The sequence below is a fragment of the Oncorhynchus kisutch genome, linkage group LG17 (genome assembly GCF_002021735.2).
Source record: "Oncorhynchus kisutch isolate 150728-3 linkage group LG17, Okis_V2, whole genome shotgun sequence".
Lineage (NCBI taxonomy): Eukaryota > Metazoa > Chordata > Actinopteri > Salmoniformes > Salmonidae > Oncorhynchus > Oncorhynchus kisutch.
Window position 1 is genome coordinate 63,975,123 of NC_034190.2, and position 18,041 is coordinate 63,993,163.

The window sequence follows — 18,041 nt, forward strand, 5'->3', positions numbered from 1 at the left end:
ACCCCTCAAACGTGGAGGTTAAACGGCACTGGCTGATATTCCCCCGAGGACATGCGCCGCGTTTGTGGCAGAGGCCGTCACACTTGGACGGAGCCTGCCTCCCCAATCATTTGATGGAAAATGGCTATTGATATTCAGTCATCAGTTTCTGGGGATGTCGGGGGTGGGGGGTGGTGGGGCTGCAGGCTTGGCGGCGTTATGATGGAGTGGACGGTAACCTGTCTGTCTGTCCCGTAAGTAAGGCCTTATCAGGAAAAGGTATCTCTGTTCAGATAGAGTGTCACAGGGTGTCACAGAGAAGGGCGGTGTCACAGAGTCAGGCAGTGTCACAGAGCCTGGTGGTATCACAGATACAAGCAGTGTCAAAGAGCCAGGCGGTATCACAGAGACAGGTGGTGTCACAGAGACAGGCAGTGTCACAGAGCCTGGTGGTATCACAGATACAAGCAGTGTCAAATAGCCAGGCGGTATCACAGAGCCAGGCGGTATCACAGAGACAGGCGGTGTCACAGAGCCAGGCGGTATCACAGAGCCAGGCAGTGTTACAGAGCCAGACGGTATCACAGAGACAGGCAGTGTCACAGAGACAGGCAGTGTCACAGAGACAGGCAGTATCACAGAGCCAGGCAGTGTTACAGAGCCAGGCGGTGTCACAGAGCCAGGCAGTGTCACAGAGCCAGGCAGTGTCACAGAGCCAGGCGGTATCACAGAGCCAGGCAGTGTTACAGAGCCAGGCGGTGTCACAGAGCCAGGCAGTGTCACAGAGCCAGGCAGTGTCACAGAGCCAGGCGGTATCACAGAGCCAGGCAGTGTTACAGAGCCAGGCGGTGTCACAGAGCCAGGCAGTGTCACAGAGCCAGGCAGTGTCACAGAGCCAGGCAGTGTCACAGAGCCAGGCGGTGTCAAAGAGCTTGACAGTCCTTACTTCTGTCACCTCATGTCACTATGCCTCAGAGCAGCCAGGAGGCATAAACACACACATAAAGCTCTGCTCTGACATATATTAATGTAATACTGCATAGCCATCAAGAGAAGGGCTGGGAGGAGAGGGTGAGGGGGGCTGAAGGGAGAGGGAGAGAGGGCCACGGGGTGTTAAATAGCAATCCAGAGGAGTGAGAGGGGCATTTTGAAGAAGCCGCTTCAATTTAAACCCCCGAGATGAATCCTTAGCAGTAAGCCTTGGTGGTCCCTAATCTCGCATCACCCTTCTAACCAATTCCATCTCTTCTATTCTGATAAAGAGAGAGAGGCTGGGAAGGGGAGGAAGAATAGAGGGGTGGTGGGGGAAGCCCCCAGTAATGACGGAGGAAACGCCTTTAATGAGTGTTCAAGAGGAGGCCCTCCAATTAGAGCTTAGGGGAGAAACCACATGAAAGAACAGAGAGATCAGGGAGAAAAGGAGAAAGAGAAGACGGTCCAAATAACTGGGGAAGAGGGGATATTTCTCTTTCCGCTGGTGATTTGGTTAAGAGGGGGATTTGGACACTAATTCCATCAATGGGGATCACAGAGAGATCCCCTTTCCGTTGCCTGTGATGAGGGGTGCTGACTGGGGGAGGAACATTTGTGAGGGGAGCGGGGGTTGGGCAGGGGGGCTGGCTCAGTGCTAGAAATCAAACGGAAGCAATCACAAAGAGTGGCTGGAGTGTCTGACACAGAAAACCCCACACAAACACACATGCGCACTTAACGTATACGATTGTGTAAATGTGAGTGTTTGTTGGTGGTAGTGTCTTTTTACACACAGCGAGTGTGTGCCAAGCTTGTACCTGTTTGTCTGTGAGGGCATAGATGTGCTGGTGGTCTGGGCTGAAGAGCAGGTCTCTGTGGATGGGACTCCCCTCGCTCACCGTCACGTTCTCATACAGCATGGCAGGTTGGTTGACAGAGTTCACCAGGATCTGAAACACACAATAGTCGTTAGTACATTTACAGCACAGGACAGCTGTCAGTTCAGTAAAGTTACAGTCCATACTGTACAGATGTTATAGGGAGAAGGCAGAACAGGTAGAAAGTGAAGTATGGCAGGTAGTCTCTGTAATGGTGAGACTTGTCAAATAAAAGTGGATTGTGTGTAATGTTAGTGACAGAATGACAGAGCACTGTGGAGCATCTCAGCCACAACATAAAGGAAACCAAAGGCCTCTGTAAATCTGACAGTCCATTCCTGCTCCACAACCATAAATCATCAGACAACTCCACACGCTGCTGCTGTTGTTGCTGCACTCTGCACCCCAAACTACAGAGAGAGAAAACTCTCCTCTCTTTCTCACACACACATACACACACACACACACACACACACACACACAGAGAGAGAGAGATAGAGAGAATAGTTGAACATGTCCACACACACACACACACACACACATACACACTCAAGCTCTCTCTCCTCTCAAACACACACACAAACAAATGCACAGACACACACATACCCTGTCCTGACCTATTGTTCCATTTCTGCACAACTAAGTCTCAGTTTGTCCGTGTTGTTATTATGACAAAATAATGATCTGAGCATTGTAATGGCTGATGCATAAGAATGACCTACGTCGAACCAGGTACTCAAAATACCAAAACAAAGGTCAAATACATATTCAACTATTCTGCCTCCAGAAATGCCTCCCTGTACAGTAGAAGCTCTTTGTATAATAATAATAATCAATCAGAGTTGTGTTGCCCTTTCATGTGTTTGACTGGTTGCCAGGGGCTAGCAGCAGGAGCAGCAGCAGCTATTACTGACTGTATTTACTGTTGGGTTTGTCCTTAGAGTGCAACAGCCTGCCAGTCTCCTTCCTGAGTCTGTTATGTCCCACTGGAGACCTGCCTGCCTGGCTATAGCTATCATCACCAGACACTGCAGTCTCCCTGCTCAGGGTCTAGTGGATAATACAGGCATTTAGCTAACACACAGCACTGGGTCTTTCTACCCCTATTTTAAGGGGAAGGCTTGGTTAGGAGAGACTAATGTGCTAAATCAACTGGTACTTGGACAATAACAACAGCTGCCACCCCCCACACACACCATTTGATGTTGATGTGAGGTCGGGGGAGTGTGACCTCCCTGTTCCCTTGTATTTCAGGCTCTAATGATGTACTCGGTCCATGTCCCAGGTCAGCTTGATTAATGGCCTGCCTTCTCTCTACCACTCTGCCTGGGCACCAGGGAGGATATTACCTGGCTGGGCCCGATGACACCAGTACTACCATGATCTCCACCAGACCCAGACCCGGAGCCCCACCCCACCACAAAAAAAACGGATAAAACAACACCTCACGGCACAACGTGGACTGAGTAAGGGACACGCACACACACTCTAACACACTCACTCTACACACACACATTGTAATATTGTAGTATTTTATTGTACATTTGTAATAATAGAGTAATAATGTGTCACGATGTGGCCTTTTGGGTGTATATCGTGAACCCCCCCCTTCTCACTCACTTTCTCTCCCACATCAGGTTTTACAACGGTCATAAATACCTGGTAGAAACTGCCATGCAGTACTGAGAGAGAGAGTCTAGCAGAATAAGAGCTTCTCTTTGTTCAAAACTCCTAATCCCCAAAATTGGAGAACTAAAAAATATTTCTATTTTTGAGAATGTGGGAATGTCCGTGGACACTTAAGGGACAGTCATGACGAGTGTGTTTCATTTGGTGATCTCATGAAGGACAGGAAACACACATAACTGTATCTCTTAAAGTGGATATTTCCCAGCTGTTTACATCTAAATATTGTGAAAATATATGATTGAATATGAAACTATTTGTGAGAAGATGTAATGTACATCAGGCGTCATAGAACCGCCCCTTTTTCCACAGAGTATAAAACCCACTTCCTACAAAATGTAAATTAAGTCAGAGAACGCCGGGACAGAGTCCCCACGTTGGAATGGCTACAATTCTAGACCATACAGCTAAAGTTTTGGCTACACAGCTGGAAATGGTTAAACTCTGGGACTATCGATCACTAAGAGCACATCTTAGACATATAATTACTAGTCTGCAGCTAGAAATTACGTAAGTCTAGTACAAGAATACCGACAACCACGGAAGCATCTATTCTAAGAACATGGTACGCCTGACATATCCATTACAACAGACACTATCCAGAGCCGCAGAGAAAGCTACAACTACTAAAGACATTGTGATTTATGGGGAAGTTAACCAGAGACTCTCTGATGAACTGACTCTCCAGCAAACTGACCGGCAATTCCAAAAACAACATACGGCTGTAAATATATACATTGCAATTCATCTCGAATGAGCGGCCGTTCAAGTGCAAAGGATTAGCATTTCAATGAATATAATTAAACTGTTGAATCCATTTTGTCTTTCCTGCTCTTTCTCAGTCCCCACCCCTTTCCTTTGTCTATCAAGCTGTCATATCGACTTTGTCCGCTAGGGACTTTTTGTATCATTTTTGTATCATGTAGTAACCCAAATATGTACTGTTTGTTTGTTATATAATTCTGTGTGATTATTAAGTTAGTTAGTAAATAAATAATTAAGCCAATTTGTATATCGCTGATTCATGATTTAGGATAGGGTTTGTGCAGATATCCAAGGGTTTGTGACGGTTTTAATAATTCATTCATAGAAGACTAATTAATCAGATATTAAAATATCTGAAGAGTTGTTTTCGGAAAATTACAACTCTATAAATCTCAACATTTTGGGGTGGCAGCGTAGCCTAGTGGTTAGAGCGTTGGACTAGTAACCGGAAGGTTGCGAGTTCAAACCCCCGAGCTGACAAGGTACAAATCTGTCGTTCTGCCCCTGAACAGGCAGTTAACCCACTGTTCCCAGGCCGTCATTGAAAATAAGAATGTGTTCTTAACTGACTTGCCTGGTTAAATAAAGGTTAAAAAAAAATACAAAAAATACAAAAATAATGGTGCCCCGACTTTCAAGTTAACTCATGTTTACATGATTAGTTTAATCACGTAATAATTAAACCTAGAGAACTGATTTGATATAAATGAGTATTCACATTTAATGATAGTTCAGACACAATAAATGTAATAATGTCTTGTACAATGTCTTGTTTTATTTATGATGCAGGCTGTTGTTTTGTTGAGCTGTAATTGTTTTATTTATGATGCAGGCTGTTGTTTTGTTGAGCTGTAATTGTTTTATTTATTATGTACACTTGTTTTGTTGAGCTGTAATTGTTTTATTCCTGTTTGGACCACAGGAAGAGTAGCTGCTGTCTTGGAAGCTAACGGGGATCCCAATAAATACTAAATACTAATAGAAGGGGGCTTCGAATGGGAGGGTAGCAGAGAGGAGGAGAGCGGAGGAAACCCCCCCAGCTCCCACCCCACCTACCGACTTCCAAAGGCCTTCTGACATCAGTCAGCCTGCGCTTAGTTTTAGGAAGGTGTCCTGCCCTGAAGCTTGTATCACAGTACAGCACAGAGAAGTGATGTGGGTCAAGTGGTTCAGGAGGAAAGCCTGTGCAGCATGACCATCAGGCCACCGTATGGTCTCAAACTCCAGTCTCCCCAACAACTGTGTAGTGTGTAGCATCCTCCAGAGGGGCACCGCAGTCAGGGGTCATCCAGTAGACTGGAGGAAGAAGGCTGAAGGGGATGATAAAGAGGCTAGCAGGCCTGTGATTTGTGGTAGTGTGGCTCCCTCCCTCTCCCTATAGGACGAGTCTCATTTAAGAGCTAGCGGGCCAACACCGATAATACCAAGGACACTGCATCCTATCTCTGCTCTTTCTCTCCCTCTCTTCACTCTCTTCCAGAGAGACGCTACCAAACTAAGATCAGCAAATACTCTTCAGGAGAAGTAGGGAGTGGGGGAACAAACGAGGACTTAAGGCACCTCTTTCCTCGCCCCTGATTCATACTGTACTCCGTCTGCAATAACCTACTCAAACTTTTCACTCTGTTACTAGCAGCCTAAGGTAAGACACGGGGTGGGGGCATATGAATTTATGTAAACAACAGCTGTCTACATACCACCACAGACAGAGGCGGGCACTAAATCCGCATTCAATGAGCTGTATTCCGCTATAAGCAAACAGGAAAATGCTCATCCAGAGGCGGCGCTCCTAGTGGCCGGTGACATTAATGCAGGGAAACTTAAATCAGTTTTACCTCATTTCTATCAGCATGTTAAATGTGCAACCAGAGGGACAAAAATTATAGACCCCCTTTACTCCACAAAGCTCTCCCTTGCCCTCCATTTGGCAAATCTGACCACAACTCTATCCTCCTGATTCCAAGCTAAAAATTAAAGCAGGAAGCACCAGTGATTTGGTCTATAAAAAGTGGTCAGATGAAGCAGATGCTAAACTCCAGGACTGTTTTGCTAGCACAGACTGGAATATGTTCCGGGATTCTTCCGATGGCATTGAGGAGTACAGCACATCAGTCACTGGCTTTATCAATAAGTGCATCGAGGACATCGTCCCCACAGTGACTGTACGTACATACCCCAACCAGAAGCCATGGATTACAGGCAACATTCGCACTGAGCTAAAGGGTAGAGCTGTCGCTTTCAATGAGCGGGACTCTAACCCACAAGCCTATAAGAAATCCCACTATGCCCTTCGACGAACAATCAAACAGGGAAAACGTCAATACAGGACTAAGACCAAATCAAATCAAATCCAAATCAAATCAAATGTATTTATATAGCCCTTCGTACATCAGCTGATATCTCAAAGTGCTGTACAGAAACCCAGCCTAAAACCCCAAACAGCAAGCAATGCAGGTGTAGGAGCACGGTGGCTAGGAAATCGTACTACACCGGCTCCAACGCTCGTCTGATGAGGCAGGGCTTTGAAAGGCTGGTCATGGCTCACATCAACACCATTATCCCAGAAACCCTAGACAGACTCCAATCTGCATACTGCCCCAACAGATCCACAGATGATGCAATCTCCATTGCACTCCACACTGCCCTTTACCACCTGGACAAAAGGAACACCTATGTGAGAATGCTATTCATTGACTACAGCTCAGTGTTCAACACCATAGTACCCTCAAAGCTCATCACTAAGCTAAGGACCCTGAGTTTAAACACCTCCCTCTGCAACTGGATCCTGGACTTCCTGACGGGCCACCCCCAGGTGGAAAGTGTAGGTAACAACATATCCGCCTCGCTGATCCTTAACACGGGTGCCCCTCAGGGGTGCGTACTCAGTCCCCTCCTGTACTCCCTGTTCATGACTGCATGGCCAGGCACGACTCCAACACCATCATTAAGTTTGCCGATGACACAACAGTGGTAGGCCTAATCACAGACAACGATGAGACAGTCTTTAGGGAGGTGCTCAGAGACCTGACCATGTGGTGCAAGGACAACAACCTCTCCCTCAACGTGAGACTGAAAAGATTTGGTATTGGTCCTCAGATCCTCAAAAGGTTTTAAAGCTGCACCATCGAGAGCATCCTGACGGGTTGCATCACTGCCTGGTATGACAACTGCTCGGCCTCCGACCACAAGGCACTACAGAGGGTAGTGCGTACGGCCTAGTACATAACCGGTGCCAAGCTTCCTGCCATCCAGGACCTCTATACGAGGTGGTGTCAGAGGAAGGCCCTAAAACTTGTCACCCTAGTCCAGCCACCCCCAGTCATAGACTGTTCTCTCTGCTATCGCAAGGCAAGCGGTACTGGGGACACAAGTCTAGGTCCAAGAGGCTCCTAATCAGCTTCTACCCCCAAGCCATAAGACTCCTGAACAGCTAATCAAATGGCTACCCAGACTTTTGCATTGACCCCCCCCCCCCCGCTACTACTCTCTGTTATTATCTATGCATAGTCACTTTAATAACTCTACCTACATGTACATAATTACCTCAATTAACTCGACACCAGTGCCCCTGAACATTGACACATTGACTCTGTACCGATACCCCCTGTATATAGCTCCACTATTGTTATTTACTTCTGCTCTTTAATTATTTATAATTCTTATCTTTTACTTTTTTGGGGTATTTCCTTAAAATTGCTTTGTTGTTGTAAGTAAGCATTTCACTGTAAGGTGTACACCTGTTGTATTCGGCGCATGTGACAAATACAATTTGATTTGATTGGAATATTCTACTTCCTACATAAGGAATGGCTCAGAGGGAATATGGCACTCCCCCTTCCCCCTCTAATCTTACTTAAGAGGGACCCCTATGGTTAACAATTAGCCAAGCTAATAATTGAGTATGATGCATGTCCTATGATGGGAGTAAATGGCCTACTCCAATCCATTTACTATAGGATCAAGGTTTCTAGCTCTACAATTGTAGCGTAAAGATATTTCAATATTCTGTGGACTGAGCACAGGTCTCCTAGACACACACACACACAGACACGCACACACACACGAACACAGACACACACACACACACACACAGACACACACACAGACACACACACAGAGACACACACCCACACACACACAGGCACACACAGGCACACACAGGCACACACACACAGACAGACACACAGACACGCACACACAGATGCACACGCGTACACACGCACATGCGCACACACGCACACACACACACACACACACACACACACGCGCACACAAACACACACACAGACACACAGACACACAGGCACACACACACACAGACACACACCCACACACACACACAGGCACACACACACACACACACAGCCAGGGCCATGCTGAGAGAGGAGACCGCTCCACAGATTTCTCAAACAATAGCCTCTTGGACACGAGCCAGGAGTTTTGCAAGAGCGAGAGGGAGAGCGGAGAAATTCACTGCGTTCAAGTCAGTCTCGCCTCATAAAGGTGTCGAGAGATATGAAGTGGGGAGGACAGTGGGAAAAATAACAACAAATTCAATTCCTCCCGGGCTGAAGGCTTTAAATGCGGCGAGCGGCGTGTGCAGCCGAGTGACCACGGTGCTACAGCCCCGTTGAGGCTTATTGCTGTTGTCCCCACAGTAGATACCATGTCACTGGCGCTCAATCACAAGGAGAGGTCATAGCACTGCTCTGCTGGTCCAGTCAGCCACCTCCAACACTCCACGTCAGCACAGTCCTTTGTTTACCCTAACGTCCTAATCGCCTGGAGGATCACGCACACAGGATCACTCACAGAAGCACACACACACACACACACACACACACACACACACACACACACACACACACACACACACACACACACACACACACACCCACACACACACACACACACACACACACAGGGCAAAGGAAAACTCCCCATCTCAATGTTTTGAACCTCACACTGGCAGTAAGTACAGTTGTCCAATGCAGGTGTTCCTTAGGTCAGTGTTTCCCGACCCTGGTCCTCCAGTACCCCCAACAGTACACACTCTTATTGGAACCCTGGACAAACACACCTCCTTCAACTTGTCAACTAATCAACAAGCCCCAATGAGCTGAATGAGGTGTGTTTGTCCAGGGTTACAATGACAATGTGTACTGTTGTGGTACTGGGCCACCAGGGTTGGGAAACGCTGCCTTAGTTACTGTACAACCCTCCTCAATCTGTTTTATTGGAGTGGGAGGGACAGGGTAGGACAGAGCCAGGTTACCCATCCCTCTTCCCTTGAGGTCACCAGCAGGTCACACCTTGGCTGCTCACACGCCAACCACAGCCTCGGACAAACCTTATTGTCTAGTGCAGTTCCAGAGCATCACGGCTGTCTGCTAGTGACATAACCACATTAGAGTAGGTCAGTAGTGGGAGGATGATAGGCAGGGATGCACACATGCACACGCTATAACACAGCAGTAGTATGAGGGCCAGTGTCAAGTGTTCCTTCTGGGATTGGATCTCCATCCAGAGTCAAAGGTCAAGCTCATTCCACTGCTGGTATCTTCCATTAGATTAGACTGGAGTGGAGCGATGGCAGGGGCGGTGCGGGGGGAGGGGTATTCTGACTATCTGTACAGGAAGCCAGCGTTGTGGTTGCCATGCAACACAACACCGGGCAGGAAATACCTGCAGAGATTAAGACAAATGAATGACAGGTGCTTTGTCATCAGTTCTCCCTCCTTTCCTCTCCCCTCCCCCTCTTCTCTCCTCCCTCCCTGCCTGTCCTGTGTCCATGCCAGACACTACAGCAACCACTGACCCTTCAAATCCCAGTTGTTGGAAATCTATTTACTCTGGCTTGGAGAGGGGCACAGAGAGACATTAGGCTAATGAAATCAAACAGGGGCACTTTCCAGATGAGACTGGAACCAATTTCATTAAGCTCCCAGTGATGTGCTGTGTAGCACCATGGGCTGTAGACAGGATAATGGGAAGGCATGATGATCAATACCAAGGCAGAGTTCAAGTCTAATAGTCAATAGTTTGTCACTTTCTCCCTCTGTTTTGACTATCATAATATTTTTTCACTTCTAATTGTGACAAATTTCAAAATACTTTGCAACGAGCAAATGATCAACAGAGCTTGGTGAAATCCACGCTCGTGGCCCCTCAGCCCACTCAATGTTGGTCACCACACCTGTTCAATTCAATGAGCCAAAAACATCAACCATTGTACATGGTTATTAAACTGATCACGCCCACTGTTAGACATCAGATACAATGATGAGACCTGGTACTACTGTCTGTCTCAGTCTGTTATATAATGATGAGACCTGGTACTACTGTCTATCTCAGTCTGTGTTATATAATGATGAGACCTGGTACTACTGTCTGTCTCAGTCTGTGTTATATAATGATGAGACCTGGTACTACTGTCTGTCTCAGTCTGTGTTATATAATGATGAGACCTGGTACTACTGTCTGTCTCAGTCTGTGTTATATAATGATGAGACCTGGTACTACTGTCTGTCTCAGTCTGTGTTATATAATGATGAGACCTGGTACTACTGTCTGTCTCAGTCTGTGTTATATAATGATGAGACCTGGTACTACTGTCTGTCTCAGTCTGTTATATAATGATGAGACCTGGTACTACTGTCTGTCTCAGTCTGTTATATAATGATGAGACCTGGTACTACTGTCTGTCTCAGTCTGTGTTATATAATGATGAGACCTGGTACTACTGTCTGTCTCAGTCTGTGTTATATAATGATGAGACCTGGTACTACTGTCTGTCTCAGTCTGTTATATAATGATGAGACCTGGTACTACTGTCTGTCTCAGTCTGTTATATAATGATGAGACCTGGTACTACTGTATGTCTCAGTCTGTGTTATATAATGATGAGACCTGGTACTACTGTATGTCTCAGTCTGTGTTATATAATGATGAGACCTGGTACTACTGTCTGTCTCAGTCTGTGTTATATAATGATGAGATCTGGTACTACTGTCTGTCTCAGTCTGTGTTATATAATGATGAGACCTGGTACTACTGTCTGTCTCAGTCTGTGTTATATAATGATGAGACCTGGTACTACTGTCTGTCTCAGTCTGTGTTATATAATGATGAGACCTGGTACTACTGTCTGTCTCAGTCTGTGTTATATAATGATGAGACCTGGTACTACTGTATGTCTCAGTCTGTGTTATATAATGATGAGACCTGGTACTACTGTCTGTCTCAGTCTGTGTTATATAATGATGAGACCTGGTACTACTGTCTGTCTCAGTCTGTGTTATATAATGATGAGACCTGGTACTACTGTATGTCTCAGTCTGTGTTATATAATGATGAGACCTGGTACTACTGTCTGTCTCAGTCTGTGTTATATAATGATGAGACCTGGTACTACTGTCTGTCTCAGTCTGTGTTATATAATGATGAGACCTGGTACTACTGTCTGTCTCAGTCTGTGTTATATAATGATGAGACCTGGTACTACTGTCTGTCTCAGTCTGTGTTATATAATGATGAGACCTGGTACTACTGTCTGTCTCAGTCTGTGTTATATAATGATGAGACCTGGTCGTACTGTCTGTCTCAGTCTGTGTTATATAATGATGAGACCTGGTACTACTGTATGTCTCAGTCTGTGTTATATAATGATGAGACCTGGTACTACTGTCTGTCTCAGTCTGTGTTATATAATGATGAGACCTGGTACTACTGTATGTCTCAGTCTGTGTTATATAATGATGAGACCTGGTACTACTGTCTGTCTCAGTCTGTGTGTGACCCTTCCTTTCTGGAGGGCATCCAGAGTATCACACACACTTGCTGACGGCACAGTCTGCATCTCCTCCTCATCACCTCCTCTGTACACACACACACACACACATACACATGCACACACTTCTACCTACCTACACATACATTCAGCCACATCAGCGAGACAGGTATAAAGACAGACACAGTACTGTAGCCCTATGCTAGCCTGTTACAACCTGGACCTGACGCCCGCCTCTGCTGTAGTCTGTCATTAATAATAAGAAAATAACAAGAGGCCCTTTTCTGTATGAGAGACAGAGAAAGGCATGAATACCCCCCCCCCCTCTCCCTCCCTCTGTTTGAAGCTCCCTCCTTCATCATGACTGCATCTGTTCTCCCCTTGTAGCGGTGGTCCTCTGGGACTGGCTGGCATGTCTCAGCCTAAACCCTCTTTAATCTTTCAGAGCCCGATGGGTAGAGTTTCTCCTGCGCCAGTCCTCCCCGCTGCCATCTCCCCACTCTGCCATTACAACCACAGCTCCGCTCGCTGCTGCTCTTGACATAACTAGGTCTCCCCGTGCATAGTACAGCAGCTACCCGCTAGACTCCTGCCTTTGATACGCGGCCCTTAGAAGTGGAGATCTGCATCTGATTGAACCCAATCACTGGCTAACTAATGAGATGGAGGGGGGTAACCAGCACGGCCACCACTCAGTCCTCAACCCTGCCCATGTCTGCCCGGCCGTGCCAGTCGGCCGTCCCCAGATGGAAGGGGACACAGCAGCGTCTTGGCATGGCATGCAACAGACATTCTGAAACATGAGTCTCGGGGACGCAGTTTTGTGACAATGAGAGCAAGGTTCAAAGAACCAAAAGTAGGTTACACGCTGCAGCGTGTTGCAGCTGAATGTACAGTTATTAGGCTTCTAGTAGCTGCTGTGGTGTTTGTGTTGTGATTGAGTTGTACCTTCATTAAGAAGGGTTGTTCTGTGGTGGACAGGAGAATAAAGTTTGTGTGAAGGAAGGGAAGAGAGGTTGATGAGGAAGCTGACCTACAGAGGAAAGAGGAACCAGCTCTCTGATTAAAACAACTCCAGCTGCAGCAGAGACCGGACCCCCCCCCCCCCCCCCCCCCCCCCCTAACCAACACTCACATCGTCTAGGTCGGGGATCATCAAGTAGATTCAGCCGTGGGGCGATTTTTCCTTGAGTGGATGGTCAGGGGGCCGGAATATAATTACAAATCATTTGTAGAATGCAAATTGACCGCAAGAAGCCCAAACAGATATAATATTTAGCGAAAACAATCATTTCAAACCTTGCTTACATTTGTATATGATCACATCTATCTCTCTATTATAAGATTATCAGGAAACTCGGGCGGCCAAATAAAATCACCCGATTCGGCCCTGCAGTTGGGCAACCCTAAACTAGGTCATCAGCACATCTCCTGACCTCTCTCAATCCATCTCTCAATTCCTTCCCTGTCATAGCACTTCATAAAAGTCTATGTAATTCAATGGCACACAGATGGAACTGATTTGATGTGGATCGAGGGCAGGCAGAGAAAACAAAGCACCAGCCTACATACAGCAGGGCTCGCAGGCCCCACCAGCAGCCTCCACCAGCCCCCCACAGCAGCCCTATTATCCCTGAGGGGACCGGCAAGGCCTGGCCATGGTAGTAACACACTAGTGGGCTGTGAAGGGGGAAACCAGGCTGGCCCAGAGGTGGAGGAACTAAGCAGGTCGTTGGGACCCAGGGACGGTGAGGGGGGACAAGGACCAATCATAGGGCCTTTGGTGTAGTGGTCTCCAGACTACTGCCTAGCTCTTGTTCTCACAACCCCAGTCATAAGCATTTCATTATGACAGCCCCTAGATGAGGGCAGGGGCCTTTTCTCTGTGCTCGCTCTCGCTGCACTTGCTCCTGCAGTATCTGATTTGGCTCTGGGTCTACAGTGCCGACCGGGTCCTCAGAGCATTGGAAATAATTTCATTTCTATTTCTTCCCTCCCTCAACTTGCTTCTCTCTACTTTCTTTGACATACCCGATGCACACCAGCAGTCAAGCAAAACACACTGTATGGAAAAGAATGCGAGGTTTGCCCTGCAGTGAGTAGAGAAACTACTTCTAAGCCATCTCCATTTGTCAAGAACAGTACTGTGGAACCAAGGAGCCACTATCGAACAGTCTCTTAGTGGTGGGGGGGGTGGACTAACGGATCTCATAGAATATACAGGGGGGGGGGGGGGTGACACAAGCTAGAGAGAGCCTTTGGCCATGGTTTGGCCAGTGCATCTGCCAATGCGTACATCTATTTCTAATTCAACATTTGGGTCATACAAAGACAACTAGGAGACTGCATCCGTTTTTAATGGAGAAAAATGTCAGACTCATATTGTATCTGCTGTGGGCTGCTATGGGCAACATTAAAACCTCCCTCTCACCATTTCAGTCTCACTTTCTCCAACCCCCCGGTTCCGGAGAGATGGTTCCTTCCACTCGCCCGAGATGCCGAGAGTGGAGCAAACAGAACAGATGCCAGACTACGGATGAACACCATCACCATCACACACTAGCCTCAGATGCCTCTGACAGAGAATTTAGGTCAGCCCAGCAAAACAGAGCATATCTTGGTTCTACCCAGCTCTCTGAATGTTAGCTCGGCAACGCAGAGGACAATCTGTTCCTCTGATATAGGGTTGCGTGTGCCTTTGTACAACAATCTGTCTATGTACCTCCATTATCCATCTTTTTCAAAAATGAAGAGAAACTGAAGTGTTCCTAAACAAGGGTTCGGAGTGTTCTAGACCAAGCAGAACATCAACAAAAACAAAACATAATTCATTAGTCAACTCTAAAAGGGTCCATTCCCCCTGGTTTAATGGATAAACTATATACTCTGTCATCAAGACACTGTGTAAATAACACTGTAGAACAGAGAGCCATGGCTGAGAAACCTCAGGGAGGTAAGCAGGGATGAAACAGGAGTAGATGGAGAGGAAATTAACCTGGAGAGAGAGAGAGAGACAGAGAGAGCTCACTGCATCTGCCTGATGAGGGGAGAAAAACAACAAGCTAACTGCTGTAGAGAATAACAAGCAGAGGTGTGTCTAAAAGAGAGCTGCCAGGAGACTCACAGAGGGAGGGGGGAGGGGAGAAGAGCCTGGGGGAGACCGTGGGGGATAGAGGGGTGTTAAAATAACTACCAGGAGACTCACAGAGGGAGGGGGAGGGGAGAAGAGCCTGGGGGAGAATGTGGGGGATAGAGAGGTGTTAAAATATCTACCAGGAGACTCACAGAGGGAGGGGGGAGGGGGAGAAGAGCCTGGGGGAGACCGTGGGGGATAGATAGGTGTTAAAATAACTACCAGGAGACTCACAGAGGGAGGGGGAGGGGAGAAGAGCCTGGGGGAGAATGTGGGGGATAGAGAGGTGTTAAAATAACTACCAGGAGACTCACAGAGGGGGGGGGGAGGGGGAGAAGAGCCTGGGGGAGACTGTGGGGGATAGAGGGGTGTTAAAATAACTACCAGGAGACTCACAGAGGGAGGGGGAGGGGGAGAAGAGCCTGGGGAGACAGTGGGGGATAGAGGGGTGTTAAAATAACTACCAGGAGACTCACAGAGGGAGGGGGAGGGGGAGAAGAGCCTGGGGGAGACCGTGGGGGATAGAGGGGTGTTAAAATAACTACCAGGAGACTCACAGAGGGAGGGGGAGGGGAGAAGAGCCTGGGGGAGAATGTGGGGGATAGAGAGGTGTTAAAATAACTACCAGGAGACTCACAGAGGGAGGGGGGAGGGGGAGAAGCGCTTGGGGGAGACCGTGGGGGATAGAGAGGTGTTAAAATAACTACCATGAGACTCACAGAGGGAGGGGGAGAAGAGCCTGGGGGAGACCGTGGGGGATAGAGGGGTGTTAAAATAACTACCAGGAGACTCACAGAGGGAGGGGGAGGGGGAGAAGAGCCTGGGGGAGACCGTGGGGGATAGAGGGGTGTTAAAATAACTACCAGGAGACTCACAGAGGGAGGGGGAGGGGGAGAAGAGCCTGGGGGAGACCGTGGGGGATAGATAGGTGTTAAAATAACTACCAGGAGACTCACAGAGGGAGGGGGAGGGGAGAAGAGCCTGGGGGAGAATGTGGGGGATAGAGAGGTGTTAAAATAACTACCAGGAGACTCACAGAGGGAGGGGGGAGGGGGAGAAGAGCCTGGGGGAGACCGTGGGGGATAGAGGGGTGTTAAAATAACTACCAGGAGACTCACAGAGGGAGGGGGAGGGGAGAAGAGCCTGGGGGAGAATGTGGGGGATAGAGAGGTGTTAAAATAACTACCAGGAGACTCACAGAGGGAGGGGGGAGGGGAGAAGAGCCTGGGGGAGACCGTGGGGGATAGAGGGGTGTTGAAATAACTACCAGGAGACTCACAGAGGGAGGGGGGGAGGGGGAGAAGCGCTTGGGGGAGACCGTGGGGGATAGAGAGGTGTTAAAATAACTACCATGAGACTCACAGAGGGAGGGGGAGAAGAGCCTGGGGGAGACCGTGGGGTATAGAGGGGTGTTAAAATAACTACCAGGAGACTCACAGAGGGAGGGGGAGGGGGAGAAGAGCCTGGGGGAGACCGTGGGGGATAGAGGGGTGTTAAAATAACTACCAGGAGACTCACAGAGGGAGGGGGAGGGGGAGAAGAGCCTGGGGGAGACCGTGGGGGATAGATAGGTGTTAAAATAACTACCAGGAGACTCACAGAGGGAGGGGGAGGGGAGAAGAGCCTGGGGGAGAATGTGGGGGATAGAGAGGTGTTAAAATAACTACCAGGAGACTCACAGAGGGAGGGGGGAGGGGGAGAAGAGCCTGGGGGAGACCGTGGGGGATACAGGGGTGTTAAAATAACTACCAGGAGACTCACAGAGGGAGGGGGAGGGGAGAAGAGCCTGGGGGAGAATGTGGGGGATAGAGAGGTGTTAAAATAACTACCAGGAGACTCACAGAGGGAGGGGGGAGGGGAGAAGAGCCTGGGGGAGACCGTGGGGGATAGAGGGGTGTTGAAATAACTACCAGGAGACTCACAGAGGGAGGGGGGAGGGGGAGAAGCGCTTGGGGGAGACCGTGGGGGATAGAGAGGTGTTAAAATAACTACCATGAGACTCACAGAGGGAGGGGGAGAAGAGCCTGGGGGAGACCGTGGGGTATAGAGGGGTGTTAAAATAACTACCAGGAGACTCACAGAGGGAGGGGGAGGGGGAGAAGAGCCTGGGGGAGACCGTGGGGGATAGAGGGGTGTTAAAATAACTACCAGGAGACTCACAGAGGGAGGGGGAGGGGGAGAAGAGCCTGGGGGAGACTGTGGGGGATAGAGGGGTGTTAAAATAACTACCAGGAGACTCACAGAGGGAGGGGGAGGGGAGAAGAGCCTGGGGGAGAATGTGGGGGATAGAGAGGTGTTAAAATAACTACCAGGAGACTCACAGAGGGAGGGGGGAGGGGAGAAGAGCCTGGGGGAAACCGTGGGGGATAGAGGGGTGTTGAAATAACTACCAGGAGACTCACAGAGGGAGGGGGGAGGGGGAGAAGCGCTTGGGGGAGACCGTGGGGGATAGAGAGGTGTTAAAATAACTACCATGAGACTCACAGAGGGAGGGGGAGGGGGAGAAGAGCCTGGGGGAGACCGTGGGTATAGAGGGGTGTTAAAATAACTACCAGGAGACTCACAGAGGGAGGAGGAGTAGAGCCTGGGGGAGACCGCGGGGGATAGAGAGGTGTTAAAATAACTACCAGGAGACTCACAGAGGGAGGGGGAGGGGAGAAGAGCCTGGGGGAGAATGTGGGGGATAGAGGGGTGTTAAAATAACTACCAGGAGACTCACAGAGGGAGGGGGAGGGGAGAAGAGCCTGGGGGAGACCGTGGGGGATAGAGGGGTGTTAAAATAACTACCAGGAGACTCACAGAGGGAGGGGGAGGGGAGAAGAGCCTAGGGGAGACCGTG

At 48.5% G+C, this 18,041-nt stretch overlaps 1 protein-coding gene across 2 annotated transcripts in view; it reads right to left on the reverse strand.

The window, feature by feature from the left end:
- LOC109907019 (plexin-A1-like) overlaps window positions 1-18,041 on the reverse strand; it is a 274,450-nt gene that overhangs the window by 126,518 nt on the left and 129,891 nt on the right. For both annotated transcript variants that reach the window (XM_031794352.1, XM_031794351.1), the window contains exon 4: window positions 1,770-1,901. In XM_031794352.1, the coding sequence (XP_031650212.1) occupies window positions 1,770-1,901 (132 nt within the window). The remainder of the gene's footprint in view (window positions 1-1,769; window positions 1,902-18,041) is intronic.